The sequence below is a fragment of the Sebastes fasciatus genome, chromosome 1 (genome assembly GCF_043250625.1).
Source record: "Sebastes fasciatus isolate fSebFas1 chromosome 1, fSebFas1.pri, whole genome shotgun sequence".
NCBI classification, from domain to species: Eukaryota; Metazoa; Chordata; class Actinopteri; order Perciformes; family Sebastidae; genus Sebastes; species Sebastes fasciatus.
In genome coordinates this window covers 35,679,553-35,701,617 of record NC_133795.1, presented here as the reverse complement: position 1 = coordinate 35,701,617, position 22,065 = coordinate 35,679,553, and the positions used below count along the sequence as shown (strand labels likewise).

General features: G+C 42.5%; 2 protein-coding genes across 5 annotated transcripts; one reads left to right on the top strand and one right to left on the bottom strand.

The window, feature by feature from the left end:
• The first annotated feature begins 550 nt into the window (after positions 1–550).
• On the top strand, positions 551–5,436 carry perm1b (PPARGC1 and ESRR induced regulator, muscle 1b). Its single transcript, XM_074646083.1, has 4 exons — positions 551–656; positions 1,374–4,216; positions 4,299–4,415; positions 5,212–5,436. The coding sequence occupies exons 2-4, from the start codon at positions 1,399–1,401 to the stop codon at positions 5,286–5,288; spliced, it is 3,012 nt and encodes a 1,003-aa protein (XP_074502184.1). The 5' UTR covers positions 551–656; positions 1,374–1,398; the 3' UTR covers positions 5,289–5,436.
• Positions 5,437–8,202: 2,766 nt separating this feature from the next.
• Positions 8,203–21,779, bottom strand: rereb (arginine-glutamic acid dipeptide (RE) repeats b). 4 transcript variants are annotated; one of them, XM_074646045.1, is made up of 17 exons: positions 21,494–21,779; positions 19,531–19,579; positions 18,009–18,133; positions 17,666–17,765; positions 17,462–17,560; positions 16,618–16,698; positions 16,335–16,485; positions 16,118–16,204; positions 15,413–15,606; positions 15,025–15,186; positions 14,688–14,798; positions 12,487–13,628; positions 11,793–11,997; positions 11,009–11,708; positions 10,767–10,904; positions 10,500–10,671; positions 8,203–9,247 (listed from the first exon to the last, which is right to left on the bottom strand). In XM_074646045.1, the coding sequence occupies exons 1-17, from the start codon at positions 21,517–21,519 to the stop codon at positions 9,214–9,216; spliced, it is 3,576 nt and encodes a 1,191-aa protein (XP_074502146.1). In that variant the 5' UTR covers positions 21,520–21,779; the 3' UTR covers positions 8,203–9,213. The 4 variants fall into 4 exon arrangements, with proteins under 4 accessions (XP_074502146.1, XP_074502169.1, XP_074502153.1 ...); XM_074646068.1 differs by having other exon boundaries at positions 8,203–9,309; positions 10,472–10,671; positions 15,025–15,183; positions 21,494–21,750; XM_074646052.1 differs by having other exon boundaries at positions 15,025–15,183; positions 21,494–21,750.
• Between the last annotated feature and the right edge of the window lie 286 nt (positions 21,780–22,065).

Below are 22,065 nucleotides of genomic sequence, written 5' to 3'. Positions count from 1 at the left end.
ACCTGTGAGGGTTTCTGGACAATATCTGTCATTGTTTTGTGTTAATTGATTTCCAATAATACAAATATGCATACATTTGCATAAAGCAGCACATTTGCCCACTCCCATGTTGATAAGAGTATTAAATACTTGACAAATCTCCATTTAAGGTACTTTTTGATCAGATAAAATAATTGTGCGATTAATCTTGATTAAATATTTGAATTGATTGACAGTCCTAAATAAAACCGAATATTTTGAGGGGGAAAAAATCCAATGCATACTAATTTTAAAAGAAATAATGTATGCATGACTTCGTAGAAAATATCTGACATTAGTTCAGATTTGATCATTTTAAATAAATGCACTATATGTATAAAACATCCATCCAAAATGTGCCCTTGAACTTCTGTCATGTTGATAACTGATTATGGATCTCACCTCTAATAACCGTGAGAGGGCTTGTATTTTAGGGTACTGAAATGTCATACCTCTGGTAATAGAGGGATGGATGTTTGCAGCTACATGTGACTGGACACACTAACTCTATTTATAACAGCTGAGCGCAAGGCCCCAGTCTGACATAGGCAAGGACAGACGGACATAAGAGCTGAAATGTCCCTGCAGGGAGAAACTCCTGACACCTTCAAACTGGACGCTTCGTCGTTCTGAAACAGGTAGGTCCACTCTCTACTACAGAAACACATTAACATGAATGTACTGTATATTATATGTACTATATGCCTCATGTTAGTTGTGTTGATAATGTAATAATGATGTAACAGACGAGACCTTTGATGACTTTGACGTAGAGCAAACAAACGTCCATTAGAGTGACCCGAATAACACCTGAAAACTTTTACCTTAAACAACAAAACAATGTGGTCAAATTCAAAACATAAGATAAGCTTTAGGGGTTATTTGAGTTGCCGTAATGTTAAGTACGATGACATGTTAATGTTTGTATCACGTTGCATCGATGACGCCCACTGAGCATGTTTGTTAAGCTGGTACATTATGTTGACATTAGACGGCTGAATTTTTCATATCAGGTCATGTGACCGGAGTATTTCGGGGTCTGTTCTGGATCTTGTGACCACTGGTGTTGCTTTGCTGCCCTCTGAGGTCTTCAACTCTCCAGCTTTGAACTAATACCGCAGCTTGTTTGCTTTCTGCACAACAGTTTCCTAATGACAGCTGATTACGGGCAAGGTTAAGCTCCAGACAAATGTACGCTCTATATTTAACTCAAAGGTGTTGATAGAACTTCAACTATAGCCCAGCGGTGACACCAAGGATGTACTGCTACACACTGCGTAGTTCCACTTTCATTATTTTGCTAAATACCTAAATCTGCAACCTTCTATACTGATCTCTTTCTCCTTTTTTTTCAGATTAATGAGCATGTGAGGTGTCGAAATGGATGATTTAGATCACTGCATGCACATTGCAGAGTATGACTGGACGAGCTTCTACGAGGAGAGCGAGGAGTGCGGTCTGCTGCGGCCTTCGCTCGCCTGCCCCGACAGCCCGAGCCTCAGTGATTCGGAGGATTCAGGAAACTCGAGTTCAGTCTTCGGCGCGGGCCAACGGGAGCCCAACAGTGATGAAGCTGAAAGCAGCGTCGCAGGATGCTGCACGGAGGAAGAGAGCTGCACAGGTTGTGTCGAGTATATATCAGGGCAGGTTATTCAGAGTGGTTTAGGAGGAGGAGGACGAGATGATCTTAAAACAAAAGTTGAAATAAGCCCGGATCGTCCTGAAGCAGAGCACATCACGGAGGAGACGAATGACAACATCCCAACCACACTGCAAACTGAGCCACTGAATGTCCAGCCTTCAGATGGAGACTCAACAGGGCTGAAAAAAGAAGATGGAGATGTGCAAATGGAGAGTGACATTAGTGATCTCGTATCCACGCAGGAACCTGACCCACTTCCTCGCAGCCGAACAGAGCTAAATGTGAATGAGCCGCACACGGCAGACAGAGCCGAGAGGGAGGATGCGAGCGGCGTTGCTTCGAGAGCAGAAAAGGAGCGCTGGTTCGTGACAGTGAATGACGGTCCTGCACGACAGCGAGGGTGCGCCGCTTCTGTGAAAAAAAAGCGAAGGCAAAAAAAACCTCGTAAGGACAGACCTGGGCAGGAGAGGTCACTTGAAAACAGCTTAAAGTTCGAGATAAGGAAAGGTGATAGTGAATGTGAGGGAGGGTCGGACACAGAGTGCGTCACACAAGCAAACCAAAACTTTGTGAAAGAATCAGGAGGGAGTCCGAGTGCCGAAGAAGATCCTGAGAGAGTTCAGATTTCAGACTCATTGCAAATATGTTTAACGTCTGATGAAGAAGACAATTCGTCAGGAAAGCCGGTGATGTCTCCCAAAGACAACATTGAGCCAACAATAGACACAACACCCCACGATGCATTTACACCCACAGACCCGTCACGGTCGGACAGCGTGGAGTCTGACGAGCTCGAGGATGCCGTTGAGTTCCTCTCCACTCACAGTTTTGATTCTGAAAGCTATCTGTCCGCTACTGAATCAGTGGAGGACCTTCAGCAGCTTCTCATGGAGCACCAGCAACTGCAAAGTTCACTATCTCTGACAGAAAGCAGCCATCTATTCAATGCCGACGCAGACAATACGCAGGACAGAGAAGTGCTTTCTCATGATAGCACTCTCTCTTGCTCTGTAACAGCTCCCGACTCTGAAGGTCACGAAAGCACCGGTGTTCAGCCCACCGTGACATTTCCATCTGCCGGCCAAAGTGCTGACAAAATTTCAGATGACGACTCCACATGTGATAACGACACACGCAGCACGCCGCCCTCGGATACGCACGGACTCCCAAAACACGAGGTGAATCTTTCATCAGCATCTGGTCGCTCTTCAGGAGCTCGGCTTCTCCCCGTTCCTGATTTAACTGTAACACCGTGCTCTGCGGCTGACAGCCCCGAGACATACGCCGAGGCCGCGGGCGACACTCGACCCGTGTACGCCATTTCTGCTTTTTGGGATGAAATGGAAAAATTGACGATAAATGACATTTTGCAGCTCAGGATGGGTAGAAGCAGCCCTCCCGCGGAAACACAAGAAACGGCGACGCAAAACGTAGACGATCACAGCTCTTTGGTCGACGCCGTGGAGTGTAATTCATCTGATGGCGGTCTGATGGACACATCCGACACCGCCGACTCAGACTATTTCACACAGCCTGACGAATCCAAGCCAGATCGTTCAAGCTGCGAGTTTTCCACCTCCGATTTTGAAGAAGAGTACTGTCAGTTTCTCGGCGCCAGCAGGAACCCGAGTCCTGACCCCCGAAGCAAAAAACAACGACGCACCAGTGACTCACCTTTCTTAGCACGCGAAGAAGAGGATTCCACAAGCTCTGAAGGAAAGGAGACGCCTGTGCCTTCAGAGGACTTCCCAAGAAAGTATTTAGAGGATCAGGACTCAAATGATTTAATTTCGAGCAAACTCGCGTGGCCGAGACAGATAACAAAAAGCAAAAGTGTACACAACGTACAAGCTCTCAACACGGAGGATTTATCGTCGCTACTCGGCGATGACGAGAGCAGCAGTCTGTTTCTCAGCAGCTGTCCGTCAGTGGAGGAAAACGTGGTTTTAAAAGCGAGCGACAGCTTGGGAACACCTGCACCTTTTCTGGATCAACATTATCAAATATCCTTTCCTGAAGTGTTTGAATACTTTTTCAAAGAGGATAAAACAAAGAACGGCTCCTGGTGTGTCACCGTCTACGAGCCAGAGGACATTTCAGTGGCTCCTGTGTTCGACTACACTCTCTGTACATTCAGGGATGAAATGTCTTTCTCTTGTCAGGAGAAACTCATCCCCATTTTCTCTTGTTCTCATCCCACTGTCAGAGAACTCACATTCCCAAACCCGGACTATATTTTCTTGAGCGCAGACTGCGAGGAGGAGGACGGCGGCATCTCTCCGATCAGAGTCGTGTCTGGCTCCTTCATCCAGGGCCGTGACTGTGGGGCAGCGGGCCCGTGTGGATTTGGCGGTTGGAAAAGTTTGATGAGGAAGATTCGCTTCCCTGACAAAGGTAGCATCTGGTGCAGGAGATCTGGCGCCTGGGTGTTCCCGGTTGAGGCTGAGAAGATCACCATCAAGAATGCGGATCCACCAGTAACAGTGCTCACTGAGAGGAGAGTCTCTTCAACTCCTTCTCAGTTGTTTAGAGAGCTAGCGGCGCAGCAGATGACAAGTAAGTCTGAGCTCTCTCATACACCGGACTGGATGTAAAAAAAAAGAAAACACACCAAAACAAAACTTTATGTCTCTTACAGGACGAGAGGGCATCTTCTCCACACTGAAGCAGTCAGATATGTGTTTGGTCTGCATTGCTTTCGCCTCCTGGGTGTTAAAATCCTCTGATCCAGAGGCTGCTGATGCCTGGAAAGCAGGTATGAACCTCCTTGCATTGATATTCTGCGGTTCGGTTACAATCACGAATCTACTAATTTAATTAAAACCTGGTGTCTAAACTACAAACATTAAAAGACTCATTGTTTCTGCATCAGCGTCTTCCTGAAAGGAGATGTCATGTATTTCTGTGCACTAATCAGAGTTTAGCAACAGTGGGTTTAAAGTCTGATGATATGGTTGTTTTTTTTAGCTGAGTTTTTGAGTGTTTAACTCTTAATAAATAACAACTAAGAATATTAATATACTCAATATTTGAAACCACTTTTTCAGGGTCTTTAAAGGGACAGTGTGTAGGATTTGGTGGCATCTAGTGGTGTGGTTGCAGATTGCAACCAACTGAGTACCCCTCCCCTCCGCTCACTCCTCCCTGGCGGTACCACGGTTTTGCACTCTGCAGCTCACGTTACCGCAGTTTCACAAGCGTGTTGTAGAACTACGGTGGCCTTCAGGTAACGTAGAAACGAGAAAGGCTCTATCTAGAACCAGCGTTGGGTTTGTCCGTTCTGGGCTACTGTAGAAACATGGCGGAGCAACATGGCGGACTCCGTGAAGAGGACCCGCTCTCTATGTAGATATGAAGGGCTCATTCTAAGCTAACGAAAACACAATTCTCAGTTTCAGGTGATTTTACACTAATGAAAACATTAATATTATATTTTGCCATTTTTGCCAATAGATCCTCCGAAATGTTACACACTGTTCCTTTAAGTATTGAACATGAAGAGTACTGTATAACTAATTCTTCAAAGTAACCTTTATTAAAATCCTGTTCAGCTCTGCTAGCAAATGTGAGCGCGCTGTCGGCCATCCAGTACCTGCGGCACTATGTGAAGAGGAAGAGTCCCTCTTAAGATGATCCCTGATATGTTTCACACAAGAGAGAAGAGAAGAGTCATTTCCAATCATTTTCATTTGGGTCCATCCATAATTAATATATATATATATATATATATAAATATATATTCCTTCTACTGCCTCAGTGTGTGCGTTGGTTTCAATACAGCATGAAAAGGTAGAAGTTAGCAAACTGATGTTTTAAGTTCTTTTCAGCCTGAAGCTAGTCGGACATTTTTAGTTAAAGGAAGTTAAAGTCTGGTGATATTATGTTTCTTATTGTCAGCAGATTCCATAAAAAGAGCAAACCAACAGTGAATTGATCTAATGATTGATTTAATAACAAGTATTGTCTGTGTAAACACTATATACCCATAGCTATAGCTTATTCCTCTGTAACTGAGACCTCCTCTGCTGCTGTAAACACTCACTAGCAAATCAAGGGACGAAAATAGCTCTCAACAAATGCACTATTTCAAGATTCAAGATTCATAGATTTAGTTTACATATTCATAGTTTCAATATGTGCAGTGAAATGTGGGGAGAAAAAAAAATAAGGATTGAAAAAAAACTAACTGTAAAGGATAAAATTTTAAAAATAAAAAATTATAGATATATGCTATATAAGTATTAAACTGTTAAAGTGCATATTTTTAGTATAGGTAAAATATAAAATGACTGTTAGTTGTTGTTTTAGAAAATTATTTGGCTTTTTTATTTGTTATTTAATTTAATCAGTATACTGTATATTTCAGACCTAATAGGAACAAATTGGCTTGAGGTCGAGAGGTCGAGAGCCAAAGACAGGATAGGGATGTTGGACTAACATTGAGAGACGGACGAACATTGTTGATTTTATGAGATTTGCTGACAATAAGACAAAACTTTTAATAACTTTAGATTTTTCAGTTCTGGGTAAAATGATGTTGACATGTGGACCATTCTGTAATGAGCACAGAAGCTCATACTTTTTTAAACACGTGCTGTTTGTGAATGTCATGGCGTTGTATGTCATACGGCTGTAATCGAGCTAAGTTGGCAGCTTGTAGAGTTTTCCAGCAGATGTAAAGTGTATGTGGGGTGTCTTCTTCATAAGAGGATGAAAAAGGGGGATGAACACCTGAAAGAGGGTTGTGTTGTAGATATTGATCTGATGTTTATGTATGTTGTAAGAAAAGCTTCAGTAGGTGACTGCATGAGCAGTGCATGATGGGTAAGCACCGTTTAAATAAAGCAAGCGGTTCCCAAACTTATGTGCCCCTTTGATACGAGGTCATGTCTACTTGTGAGCTCTCGTCACAAGCTGCAGGAGATGTGAGCAGTTCAGAGGGGTTTTCCACTTTTAGATCATTTCATTTGAATCATTTCAGACTGGCCTGAAGTTTTAACTATTAAGTATTTAACTATACAGAGAAGAATGTAACTCTGTGGAGCGTTTTTTGTAGTTTCCTACTCTGGTAATAAACTCACAACGCCTTAGATTAATCTCAGGTTGGGAACCACCGGTCTAAAATACTGTGTAGTAAAAAGGTCGGCGTACCTGCTGAGATTTGTCACATCCTGTGTTGGAACAAAATGTAAGCTTTAAGAATAGCTAATTAAGGGTGACGATAGCCGAGTGGTTGGGGTGCATACCACATGAGCAGCGAGTCCCTGGTTTGATTCCCGGCTGGCTGTACCGTTTGCTGCATCTCCTGTCTCTCTCCACTGTCACTGTCACATGAAGGCATAAAATGTCAAAAAATAATCCCAAAAAAAAGAATAGTTAATTATATATTATATAAATATCCGTTAGGTGTTGCTTTTATGTGTGTATTACCACTATATAGTCTGCTGTTGTTGTCACGGTCACATTTTGTGTTAAGATCTACAAGCGAATGACTGTCAGCAGAACGCACCATATCTCTTGTCAAACAAGACTGGCTACATATGATTTTACATGTATTTTGTGCAATAACTGATTTAATGCAATAAAACCATCAATATACATCACACTCCTCTCTGTCCAAGTTGATGTATGCAGGAAACACTAACAGGAACTTCGCTGTTATTTTCACACAGTATTACCCCACGCGGTAACACTTTATAATAACCATCATTCATAAATGATAGTTAATTAAACTTTAGTTAAGTTATTCTACTGTTAAACAATGAAAAGATAATTAATAATGTTTACTAATTATAAGCAATGTTGAAATGTGTTATTTTAACAGTTTATTGTTGCATACGTTATAATATTTATATACTATCTATAAACATATTTTTGGATGGGTATTATAAAGTTGCAACTGATGATTATAATACCTTGTTAAATGGTTAATAAATACTTTGTAAAGCATCTACAAACATGATTTAGATAGTTTTTGGGTTATCAATCTATGTAATGTTTACAGATGTTTTACAAATCATTTGGTAATCATAAACAAATACTTAATAGAGCATATAAAATGTTATGTGTGCAACAACAAGCTGTTAATAGTGTACTATTGTAATCAGAATTGTTATCGTCTCGTTTGTTAACGCTTATTAATGATGATTATTATAAAGCGTTACCACACACCACGTTGCCAGTTTGTTAGGTACACCAAGCTAAAACTAAAGCAGTCTAATACATATATAAAATACAGAGGTGTTTCTGTTATTCAGCCCTTATTGATATTAACGGGGTGGATAAAGTAACAAACACACATGATGTCAGTATAACGTAATTCTGTTCAACAGCACCAGAGACTACATCCTCCAAAATGACCTCACAGTTGAATCAACATTTCTCTATAACAATGAAACCAAACGGACTAACCTGATGAACCTTCATGAAGGGAGGATTTACTGACGGACTGTTGTATTAGACGGCATTCGTTTTAGCCAGGTGTACCTAATAAATTGGTAATGTTGTTGTTACAGAGGAACTCCAAGTGCAAAGAGAATACAGTGTCATTGCAGAAATATTTATTGAAATAAATATGCAATGGATACACTTTCATATTATGTCACATAAATATTGAATTTAGAGGCAGTTCTTTTAAAAATCCCATTACAATTCTCAAGATTTAGTTTCTCTCCAATTCATTAACTCTCATCAAAACAATGTAAACACATTATTCTAACAATATAAGGTTCTGTCTGTAGCGACAGATCATGGTCCAATTAATAATGATCTCAACTTATAATACTATATACTGTTTTAGCTTATGATTTACTGCTATCGTGCTGAATCGAGGGTCATGTGTTCACGTCTACTGCTATATCAATAGTACTCATTCATATAGAATATTGTGAACATGTAATATTTACAATCTCAAAAATGAGCGAATAAAAGCTTCGGTTATACTGTGAAAAGATATCTTGATATATAAAACTTTAGGATTTAGACAAATATTTAGCAGATTTAAAGAGTAAAACCAACCTCTACTATGCTTTCAAAGTCTAAACACCACAATGCAACTTGCTACTCTAGTTTGGTGAAAAATGAAGGCTGAGTCATGCTAGGTCGTTACAATCATCCAAACACCGATTTAAATGTCATTCTGTACAAGGAAATCATTTAGAAATCATAGATATTTAACCTTAACACCAAAGTCAGTCTGTTTTCATATCCTTTATAAGAGCTAGGTTTTAGCAAATTCATATCACTGCATATGAAACAGTTTTATAGTTTGTTAGAGAATATCTGTCACTTTAAAATCTCACACGAACGGGCGAGATTGTTTTTGTTACTTTGATAATAAAACTAGTATAAAGTCTTAAGTGATATGAAAATCTGAGACGGACTTTGACAGTCCCGTTAAGTGCTGAACAAGGAATGCACATAAAAATCCACAGAGTTTTCTAAAATATATTAAAACAAAGAAAGACACACAAATATTCTCTTACAGTCTTAGAAAGTACACAGTATTCTATTGGGTATGAGTGTAGGGTTTCAGGGCATGCACCACCTGCAACTCAAGATGGCTTGTCACCTTCTTTCTTCAGACGGCTTCAGGAAAACACAAACAAAGAAACAAGGTGACACTTTGAACACATTTGACACGAGTTTAACTGAGCAACGTGGAATGATGTCCATAAGTTTGTCTCCATAGTGGTGAAAGTGACAAACCGCTGCGCAAATATCAGGGGTGTAAGAAAATATAAAAAAATAAATATATATATATAGTTTTCCGATATTTAGTTTTGTGATACTGTATCGATTCTCAAAACACTGCATTGATTTTAATTAATAGGTTACCTGCAAAGATTAAGTCAATCAATACTTTATTCTATTTGCAAAGAGAAAGTAGTGCTATGATGTTGGATGTTAGAGGGACTGTGATAAATACAAATGCAGATCCTGCTGTTCTGATTGCATAAAAGAGTAAACTCAGATTATATGCATATGGTGGTGCGTTCTTCATACTATGACAGTTTTCCTAAAATTTGATTTTAAAAAATCCCAATATAATCACCTTGCTTACAGTATCGCAAAATATCACAAAATATCGAATCATAACCCTTGTATCATGATATGTATCATATCGCCAGATTCTTGTCAATACACAGCCCTAGCGCAAATGCTAACGCCCGGACCACACTGCCTGCGTGAGCGGCGCTCGTGCGTTGCAGAACCCCGTGCTTTTTATTTTCTCTTTATCTGTACAATATGTCACAGACATGGAAAAAAGGAAACATTTATCTATAACTCAACATTTTCTGTTTCAAAATAAAAGCCCTCTCGCATTTTTCTGTGGACAGAATCCATCTATTTGTGAACACGAGGCTTTTATCCTGAAATATTTGCAGGACAGTGTTGTGGAAAGTGGAGTGATAAATTAATAAGAGTAAAGGTTTTTAATTGTGGATTATTACTATTATTTGCAGATGAATCCTTTTTCTGTCTAAAATATATAAATTACATAAATACTGAAATAAAATGAATGAATGAATTAAATGTTCTATTATTGATGGCCATTATGAAAGGCAAACTCAATGTAGAAAGAAAAGGCTGGCAGTAGCAGCACAGCAGCATCAAGGCTGTCTGTGTGGACACCACAGGCGTGCGAGCCGCAGCACTTCAGCGAGGTAATCGTCCACCGGGGCGTAAGGGATTTTATGTATTATGAAGCCCCATTAAGCTGCATAGCAACGATAATAATGTGATGCTTTTTAATCACTGAAAGATCAGATTTTCATTTCTCTCTGGTGAAGTAATGTTTTCAGCTCGTGCTCTAGATAAGACGTTGAAAAAAAGTCACCTGTAATAATCTTCCTGACTCGGTAGATGGCCTCCATGCAGGTGCTGCCCATGCAGCCACTGCTGCTCCAAAGCCATCCTCTGCAGCTCTGCAGACTGAGCATGCATGGCCTGGAGCTGGTGAGCAGCAGACATCTGAGGCATCGGGCCCTGCAGCTCTCGTGGATATGCTCCTACGGAAAACACAAATATAAAAAGATCAAATTGGAGGAGCTGGAAAATAATTTAGTTGTGGGCTGCGAGTACGTTAAGAGTTGAGATTACTAACCAAACAGTGGGTGGCGCAGCATCTCATGATCATGAGGAAGCTCGCTGAGTAAAGCGTTGGGGATCGGGCCGCCAGGGAAGGGGAACCGGGCCAAACGTGGTCCTGTTCCCAGGTGGTCTAGAGGATGAGGGCCTTGACCTGGATGAAGAATTAAATCATAAGAGTAAAAGCAGGTCAACTTCTCGCCACCGGATATATTAATACTGATTAATTAACTTCTCAGTCAATAAGTCCAAACTCACCTTGGCCGAGGGGATCCTGTTGGTGCAGGTGGAGGTGGGAGTGAATGTGAGAGTGCTGGTGGTGATGCGGCGTCACATTGAGCATCTGCAGCCTGGCAGCGGGGTCGGCCACAGACGCCATCCTCTCTGCGTGAAGCCGCTCTGCAGTGAGTCGCTCTGCGTAACTCAGCTCTGGGCGCAGCTGATGTCCCGCCAGCATCATCCTCTCCCGCTCCAGGTGGTTCAGCCCGGGATGGAAGGGTGCGAAGTGGTGGGGAGGCCCGGGTATGTGGGGAAGACCGATGGCCCCGTGTCTGGCGAAGTGCTCCATGGGGTTGGCCGAGGGGTGTAAAGTTTCCATGTCGGGGGGCTTGATTTCATAGCCGGGCTTCATCCTCTCGCGGAGCTCCCTCTCTCGGAGGTTCCTCAGCTCGCGCTCTCTGAGGCTGGGCTCGGCGCTGTACAGGCCAGGCATGTGGTAGGCCAGCAAGGGGTCGCCAGGGCCCAGTTGCACGTAGAAGGGGTGGTTGCGGTTGTTGGGCGACATGACGTGGGGTCGGGCGTATTCGCTCAGGGTGCGCAGAGCGGGTGTATCCGGACCAATGTAGGGGGGCACAGCGGCCACACTGGTGGGCGGCTGCTCAAAGGAGGGGCGTCCGTGGCCCTGACACGTCATCTGAACGTCGCTCATGCGACTGTCGTGGGAGGAGCTGGACGCTCTCTGTAAGCAAAGACAGTGTGTGAGATATCTCATGACATGTTTTGTGACAAAGAAGATGCTTAAAAAAGGAATGAATGCACTCACAGCATTTCTGTCTGCCTCCCGCTCTCTCTCTCGCTCTCTGTCTTTCTCCCTTTCACGTTCTTGTCGTGCACTGAGCTCAGCCTCCCTCCTGGACTTCTCCACGGCTTCCTCCCTCTTCTTGGCCAGCTTGGAGGACGACAGTGGAGTGAAGAACAGATCTGTTCTGGCACAGGAGTTGTAACCACGATCCAAGTGTTTGATAAACCTGAAAGCAATAACAGATGAGTTATGACTAATAAACTTTCACACGAAATAACACCATGATTCATTCAAAGGTAGTTTTGGCCACAATTCCTGTCAGTTATAGTGTTGCTCTTCGTCAGCTGGATGAAGTTCACCATATTAGCTTATTTAGTGATAATATGTCAGTGTTTACAGCTTGTTTATGCTGTCCCCCCGTGGCCAAAAAAAGTCAGTTGTCGCAGGTTTAAACTAAGAGATTTGTTTGAAACGTCTGTCCCCTTGCTTTGCTTTCCATACTGTAAGTAAAATGTTTCCATAACTGGTAGGATTGGTGGAATTTTTCTTTAAATTTTGCATTTGATACTCAAGAATAATAAAAGTAAATCAACCAAATAGGCATCATCTGTATTCAAACAGTGTTATGGCTGCTTTCATAACACTACATAGGAGTGTAAAAAAACGTCCAGTTTTTACAAACACTTTTCCTAAGAAAGAATGTCTTCCAACATACCGTGCAGACTGGCTGGCATGGCTCGCCACGTTGACGATGGTGGGCTCTGGCGAGGGGCTCCGTGGTGGAGACGGTGGGCTCTCAGCCTCTTCTATCTCATCCAGTGGCTCTTCTTTAATCTGAATTTGTGATCCTCCTGGTATGGCGCTCGGCGAGGGTCTCAGAGGAAGAGGCGGGAATGATGGCTGGAGGCTTGGGACGGGGCCAATAGCAGAAGATGTTACAGGGGTGTGAGGGTGTGAGGCTGCAGGGGGTGGGTGAGAGGAAGTCATGCTTTTTCCAGGGTGGGTCTGCACCTGAGAGATCACCGGAAGTTGGGTAGGAAGTGACTGCATTGGCAAAGGCTGTGGCATGAGCTGAAGAGGGGGAGGGGGGGCACCTGGAGGATGCTGGTTGGGCAGACAGTTGAGTGGCTTGAGAGCAGGGGGAGGGGGGAGATTGGAGGGCATCTGAGGGAAAGGTGTAGCAGACTGGTGTGGCATCTGTTTGTGTGAAGGTTGAATGGGAGTGGTGGGAGGAGGCTTGATTTGTGTGCCAGACAGAGGAGGCTGGGGGAGCTGAGACTCCCTAAAGAAGGGTGGGGGTCGCTGAGGGGCCTGAGGTGACGGGCCATGAGGCTGCAGAGGCTGTGCAGAGCTGAGAGCAGGTGGGACCTGAAATGCTGGAGAAAGAGGAGAGTCCTGACCCAGTGCTGGAGGAAGAGATGGTGGACCAGGAAGAGAGTGAGGAGCCGGCTGTGGTCGGTTGTTTGGGCCCGCTGTGGCAGCTGGCTGACCAGCAGCTGGCTGAGGGGGGTCTGGAGAAGGAGGAGGGGGGCTCGGAGCAGGATCAGCAGGGGGGTTGCTTTGCATTGGCTGAGGAGTGATGGGATGGCCCTGAGAGGGGAGGGCCTGTGGGACTGGTGTGTCAGCCAACAGGGCGGCAGGAGCAACAGGCTCTGATGGGACGCCGTTGGGCTGGGCAGAGGAGTCAGAGTCGCTCTCGTTGCCCTGCTGAGGGCTGGGAATGCTGGGAGAGGAGCTGCGGTTGTCCTGATCGATGTCTTTGGTGTCAATGCTGCCGTCATCCTGAGCACTGCGGCTCTCTGAAGAGCTCTCCTCCTCTACCTCGGCCTCACCCTCTGAACGCGAGCCCCGTGGATCCTGGAGGAACAAACAAATGATGTAACCAATTCACGGCAATTATTATTATTACTTTATAACTTTCTGTGCTCAGCTAACATTATGTGATCATTTAAGCTGACCCTGATCATTTTTTCATAATCTTGCAAATGATTATTAGGTGCGTTTCCATCAGCTGGTTAAATAAGCGGTCTACCTGAGCACAAGGGGAAAAAAACATGGAAAAGGAGATCATGGCTGTCTAGATCTTACTACTGTTGGACAAGTTCTTCTGTTTCAGCTCATATGAGACCGTATTTGTTACTTTCTGAAACCATGTGATGACAGAGAGGTGCCGTTAACAGGTGCCTTGATTTATAGCGGAGAGCCTCCCCTACAGGTGCAGCGGTGAGTTTGGCAGCTCCGGGGTGGTAGTAAATGTACAGTTTAGGTTTCAGTTTGTCTCTGAATAAACACTGCAGTGCCTCAAGTTCCCCATGTCTTGCCCTGCTGGGTAAAGTGAAAGGGTTTAGCCCCGAAGTGAGCATCAACTTCAGTCCTGGAGGCAAAACAAAGTCTCCCCTGTGCTTTCCCACCACAGTCTGGAAGCTGAAGCAGGAACGGTTGTACTGGCTTTGTTTTTCACAGTTGCATATTAACTTTTGAAAATAAAATCAAGCCTCTTCCGCCCACATAACAGTTTTAGAACAAGTTATTTAAAATAAATCTATGTGCAGCAGAGTGAGAGGTGAGACGTTGTTTAAGTAAACTATTTGAAGTTTAATTGACAATCCTTTGCCAACGGCCACTGAAATCAACAACATGGATTCAGGTCTACTTGCAAAGCCAAAAAACAGCACTGCTGTGTGGCATAAAATGAACAGAAAAAAGACAAATAAGTCGTTAATTGCAATTATTTCTATGACAATTAATCGTCAACTATAGTTTTACGATTGTGGCAGCCCTACTTACACTTTGAAACTCATTGCAGAACTTTCACTGACATTTTAGGACTGAAGTTTACCATCCCCGCTGCACAAAATGGAAAGTTTGGAGAAGTTTTTCCCCAAATGGTATTTGACATGAAGTGTTCCCTCTCACCTGTGTCTTCGGCCTTTTAGGTGCGACTTTTTCAGGCTCGTCAGGCTCCTGAGCAAGACTCTCCCGTACACGCTTTGTTGTCTTTGGTGACGTTACCTCCTCTTTTATCTTCTGTGGACACAGCATGGCATTTACAGAGTGGTGTTAATTACTGAAAGACGACTGACACAAAACCTCAGTGAGTGACATGCAACATGCATCTATAGCTGCAGCAGTATTACAGTACACGCATCCTTAAGGGAAACATTGTTAAAGTCACCTATGCATGAATTCTTTGAAGAATAAGATAATGTCATACTGGTGCAACATGTATATGAAATGTGTAGATTATGTTTACCTTGTTCATCTTCTTACTGGATTCATTCTTATTATCTGTGGAAGACGATCTCAAAGAAGTAGAAGTTGGTCCGCTCGGGGAAGGCTGGCTGCTGGACTGCTGATCCTCGCTGGTGGGGGAGCCTGTGAGCCTCCTGTGGCCACTTCTTAAAGTTGACAGCTGCTTTAAAAATATATTAATATTGTTAAAACACATGCAAGATGGACATGATTCTCCTAATGTACAAGGTATTTAACTAATTAAAAAGTGAAAGTAGAACATTTTGACCGTTTCAATAAGGGTGTGAAATCTGTTATATCATAATGACATTTTAACTGCAGTTTCTTTTGAATGTTCATTATCAGTAATAAAGATAACAGTGTAACTGATCTGACGGCCTCGGGCTTACAGGTGCTCTGCTTCGCCGTGTCCTCATGCCATGCTTGCTGTTCACCTCTTCTTCCTCTTTAACAGGTTTAAACATGAATGGAGCAACTGCAGACTTGGGAGCTGGCGGCAGACATCCATGTTTACTTTCATATGTGCGACAAGTCGTGCACAGCAACGGGTTGTCTCTTCGCCCCTGTTGCCAATCCTTAGAACCTGTTTAAGGAAAAGAAAAAAAGCTTTAGGCACATGTTTCAAAATTTTTTTTAAAGCACTTTCATGTACTTTTCCACAACTACAATTACCGACTCGTGGTGGTATGCCTCCGCCAAACAGTCAAGTTGCAGTTCACATCCAAAATGTCATCACTTCATCATTTTAACCTATTAGACGTTTGTGTGAAATTGCAATTATTAGCACATGAATTCTTGAGTTACAGCCAAAAACAGTCAGTGAGGTCACAGTGACCTTTCACTTCTAAATTCTACTCAGTTCATCCTTGAGTCCAAGTGGATGTTTGAGCCAAATTTGAAGAAATTCCCTCCAGGAGTTCCTGAGATACCGCGTTCACGGGAATACGACGGACGGACGGACAAATATAATGCCTCCAGCCATGGTTGTCTCCGGCATGGAGGCATAAAAAGGCTCTATACAGAAACCTATAAAACATTAGAATTGAAAAATACTGACCCACTCTGATAAATCACAAATAAAGACGTGCACTCACTTGTTGTACCACAGTGGCTGCAGCTCTTGATTTCCTGTTCACTGTCTTCACTGTCAAGATCATCCTCGCTGGCAGAACTCGCATCCACTGCGAAGGAAAAGATCAGCTTCAATGAAGGCGTCCAGTTCATATGACCGCTGCACATCGTGACCGCACAACTATGAACATCGGCAGGAAGAGGGGAAACAAAAATGGCCACACATTTCTGAGGGCTCACCTGAATAGTTTCGCGAAGGGGTGACGGGAGCCGCCGCGGAGCGAGTCTTTGCTTTGCGAGAGGACGGCTGTCGGCGTTGCTGTCGATAAGCTCTTGTTCCTGCAGCTTCGGGAGTTTTCTTCCAGTGGTAATAGAAAGTGATCAGCTCCCCCTGGTGACAACAACACTGGACTTTTAGGAACAATCCAAGTTATGCTTCTGATAAAAAATATAACTTTCATAAAATCACGGCATGCATTAAAAAATTGTTCTGCAAGAAAAAAGGATTCAAGAGTTCAATTACAGTCTTTTTGCTGGGAAGAAAGTCTTTCCGGATGCGGAAGAAATTCTTTCCATACTGCCTCAGGCCTTTGATGAAGCGTTTCTGAAGGGAAAAGGAGGGAGAGTGAATTAAATTAGAGCTGCAACGATTAATCAATCCGTTATCAACTGCAAAATTAATCACTAACTATTAAGTAGAAATTTTTTAAGAAAAAGGTTCTCTGATTCCAGTTTCCAAAATGTGAATATTTTCTGGTTTCTTTACTCCTCTATGACAGTAAACTGAATATCTTGGAGTTGTGGACAAAACAAGACATTTGAGGACGTCATCTTGTGCTTTGGGAAACACTGATCAACATTTTTCACCATTTTCTGACATTTTATAGACCAAACGACTAATCTATTAATCGAGAAAATAATGGAGAGATTAATCGACAATGAAAATAATCGTTAGTTGCAGCCCTAGATTAAATGATATACAGTTGCCAAACAAAAGGCTCCAGAACAGATCATGTTAATCTTGTGATATATACTGTAGCAGCATTTATTAAACAAATGTCTGACATTGTTATTATAATAACGTAGTACTGAACTGATTTGACCAAGCTGGCGGTTTAAAACACTATTTCACTGCTGGCTTGTATCAAATTAATGTGAACAAAGTTGAGTAAATTGCCAATTTCTCATCAGAGAACTTTTAATTTACACTCACTGCACTGTTAAACATGCTAAGTATAGTTAAAATATATAAACAGTTTTCATCCTGTTCATCACCGAGGATTTTATCTGCCTGCACAAACACTGTTAAGGACGAACACTGATCGACGTTCAGTGCCGTATTACTACTGTAGCTAAAGGCGTCTCACCACATCATCCTCCGACCAGCATTTCTCAATAAGCTTCGGCAGAGGCTTCTTAACCAAACGCTGGAGGGCTTTCGCTGCATCGTAATGACTTGCATGTAGCTAGAATTGAGAAAAACAAAAGATGTTTGTAAATCTGCAACGCAATATTTTTGTTCTTTGAATTTACTGAAGGCTAATTAATAGAATTCAAGTTGTGCTCCGCACCATGTTCAGGGCATTGAGTGTGGTGTCATCACGGGAGGCTGCTAAACATCCGTCCTCTGTGGATCCACCGTCACACATCCCTGCAAACGCGGCCATGCTCCTTGAAAAAGAAATAGGTGAAATGCATTTTTTACACTTCCATGCTTCAATTTTCAGTCTGATTCCAAGGATGCTTGATAATACCTGCATCTTGATGTTCAGTAAGGACATGGCTGCATGTTAATTATCAGAGTTTATTGTAAAATTCTCCTTTTGCAAAGGTGCTAGCCTTTATACAGGACTCAAGACTGACAAAGTTCACGTAAGTACCAGTGATTATAAACAGTATGGTGCAGACACTGACCTGGCAGCTCGGAGGTACATGAGAAGGTCACAGTCATTGACCCCAGGTGTCCACATCAGATCCTCACTCTCTATCTGAGTCTGTAAAGCAGGACCAGTCCGCGGCTGCAACTCTGGAAGTTTGGCCTGTAGTGAAAACAGCAAACACTTATTAGACCACCTCAAAGAACAGCAACTGAATGTCCTGCTAAGATTTATGTTAAAAATAGAAAATTACAAGGCAAAAATTAGGAATGCACCAATACCGATACTGGATCACTTCCACACAGTGAGGCATACAGCTTATTATTTAAACACTGGTATCAGATCGGTACTCGGTATTGGCCGATACCCAAAGCCCAGGTATCGCCATCGGTATCGGGACTGAAAAAGTCGGATCGGTGCATCCCTAGCAAAAGTCCAAGCACTTTTAATAACAATATTCACAAACCTTTCAACGCTCGTTTATAAGAAACTGGAAAACCGTCATTTACATTTTAAGAATGATTAAACTGTCAAAAATGTGTGTTATTACGATGTGTAATTAAAGTAAATAATGGATAAAGGATTTCATTATAATCAAATGATTTTGTTGGTGTTTGGTAATAGTACCTGCTAGAATCTGTTTCACATAATAAGTAAGGCTGTCAAAGTTTATGACATTAACGCAAATTTGTTTTAATGCCACAAATTTTTTTAACGCATTAATACAATTGATCTTTCGGAGGTTGTAGCTATAGTGAAGATACTGGCATATGAAACTAGAAAAACCTAAGGAATCTGTTGGTACCAACCATGTCATGTTACCTTGTCGTCCAGGAGGATAAATAATGCTCCAAACTTAGGCTAAATTTTGATGAGGAAAAACTGTCATGTCCATTTTCAAAGGGGTCCCTTGACCTCTGACCTCCAGATATGTGAATGAAAATGGGTTCTATGGGTACCCACAAGTCTCCCCTTTATAGACATGCCCACTTTATGATAATCACATGCAGCTTTGGGCAAGTCAGGGTTTCTGGACAACATTTGTCATTGTTTTGTGTTGTTAATTGATTTCCAATAATAAATATATACAAACATTTGCATAAAGCAGCATATTTGTCCACTCCCATGTTGATAAGAGTATCAAAAATCTCCCTTTAAGGTACATTTTGAACAGATAAAAAATGTGATTAATTTGCAATTAATCAGGATTAATCATGGACAATCATTCAATTAATTGCGATTAAATATCTTAATCGATTGACAGCCCTAATAGATTGAATAGATAATTCAAATAGATCCTCAAATTCAACACAGGACAGAGAAGCATACTGCATACTACATAAAATACAAATAACAAAGCACACTGAACAGACAGGTCTGACCAGTTTCATAATGAACCTAATGGGCCACTAGTGCATTCACTCAGCAGGTAAACATACTTCTTTAACATAGTCTTCCTTCCTCCTAAGTGTTCACCACTTCAGAAATAATAAATCAATTTGACTAAGTGTATTAATTATTGCTATACTCAAAACGTAATCAGTTGAAGCAGGGTATACCTGATGACTTGATCCCACTCTGATCTCACCCTGTGTGCTGTTCAGGCTCCTGAAACACAAAACATAAAGCATCCCATGGTGATAATATCCATTAATAATAATTTGCCTCCTACAGCAATGACATTAGCAACAATGCAATTGTGTTCAAACAGTTAAAAGTCAGTCTGCTGTACACCGAGTGTTAATTAGCGTGTGATTAAGGCTGTACAGTATGCACACAGACGTATGATCGATATGTGTGTGTGTATAATCTGTCCTTCTTTGACTCACCATTGTGTACTCTACTCTAAAGTGAATTGGTCATCCTTATGTGCTCGTCGCCTCAGTCATTAGTATGTGTTTATCTACAAAAGCATTCTGGCTTTAGTTCCTTCTTACTTGTCTTCTCTTTTAAAAAGGAAAACTGGAAGTCATAATCTTTGTTCTATGGACATTTTGCAATTTGTTGTTCCCAAAGTACGGACTGCATTGGGAAAGAAAGCTTTTAGGTTTTCGGCACCTACTGCTTGGAATAATGTACAATCTGATCTTCAACTTAGTTATACCTTGAATGAGTTTTAGGCTCTGGGGAAATCGCTGCAGTCCAGGTTGTCTGTGTGCAAAGTGTTTTGTATGAGCAAGTTTTAATGTTGTTCATTTATGTGTTGTCTGTTACTTTCACTATAACTGTTTTGATGCTGTCTTGGCCAGGTCTCCCTTGTAAAAGAGATCTCAATGGGATTAACCTGGTTAAATAAAGGACAATAGATAAATAATAGTAAGTTGTGTGAGAGCAGCTCTCCTCCCTGGTCTCAGTGATTTCAGCAGCAGAACAACATCCCGCCCTCCATCACGGTGAACCAATCTCAGCTGTGACCAGAGACGTTTCCTCTATTACATGAATGAAACCCGACGCTGTCAATCAATCACACATGAGCTGCTGATGTTCTACGGTCAACCATTAGAGGACAGAGTGTGCTACTCTAGAGATCCTCACAGACTGACAAGCAGGCTAACTGCTAGCTAAAGTATGCTTACAGTAATTAATACCAACGTTAGCATGCACTGCACAAACAGCGTCAACAACACAACACAACACACACAACACAACACACCACACACAACACACCACAACACACACAACACACCACACACAACACACACAACACAACACACCACAACACACCACAACAAACACAAACAGCGTCAACAACAGCATGTTAATACACATCAAAGCCTGAGGGAATAACCGACCATTAAATAAACATGCTCATTCTGCTTTACTGACATTATTGATCATGATAGCTGCGAATATCATCTACAGTTATCTTCATTAAACCAACAGGAGCTGCTAGGTAGACAGAAACATCAGCTGTGTCAGTGGTCACGAAGTTCCTGTCTGGCTAACAAGCTAACCACATAACAGCTAGCAAGCTAGCCTAATAACTAGCCTATTAACAGCTAGCAAGCTAGCCTAATAACAGCTAGCAAGCTAGCCTAATAACAGCTAGCAAGCTAGCCTAATAACAGCTAGCAAGCTAGCCTAATAACAGCTAGCAAGCTAGCCTAATAACAGCTAGCAAGCTAGCCACATAGCTAGCCTATTAACAGCTAGCAAGCTAGCCTATTAACAGCTAGCAAGCTAGCCTAATAACAGCTAGCAAGCTAGCCACATAGCTAGCCTATTAACAGCTAGCAAGCTAGCCTATTAACAGCTAGCAAGCTAGCCTATTAACAGCTAGCAAGCTAGCCACATAGCTAGCCTATTAACAGCTAGCAAGCTTGTAGCTTGTTAGCTGTTATGTGGCTAGCTTGTAGCTTGTTAGCACAGACAGTAACTTCGTGAGCACTGACGCTCGGACTATCTCTCACTACCTCTCTCAGTCTCGCCTCTAGACACTTAAAGACGCATCTATATGAATGCATTAGTAAGTAAACGTAACGATGCATGTAGACGGAGGCTTGATGAGGTTGATGAGGTTACCTGCGCGGACTGAACAGGTCGTCCATGTCGAGGCTGTGTTGATGTGTGTTGTTGACACTCCGCGGCGCAGAGCGGAGCGACGCGGCGCAGAGGAGAGCGGAGCAGCGGGCGCAGCGCAGCGGGCGGTGCAGATACAGATACTCACACTCACTAACTCTGCTCTGAGCTCTCTATTACATGGCTATTCAAAATGGAGGCGGTGGAGTGGAGAGAGGAGGGAGTCTCTCTGTGTGTGTTTCTCAGCTCAATGACCTCAGCAGACACACATAAGCCTTCAAAGTTGTCTGGCTGTGCATAACTGAGCATGTGCCGCGGATCAGCAGCAGGAGCAGCAACCATCATCATCAGGCCTCCATGAATCAAACAACACTTCACACTGTGTTACTGCTGCGGGTATTAAACATGATTATTATGTAAGACATGAGACATTAACCTCACACCGACACACAGACCTGCTAATGGAGCACTGTGGGGGAGACAAACACTCTAATACACTGGCAGTGTTGTCCTATTTACAGCCCGACGGGCTTTCAGATTATTATTATTATATGATTAAATATATATACATATAT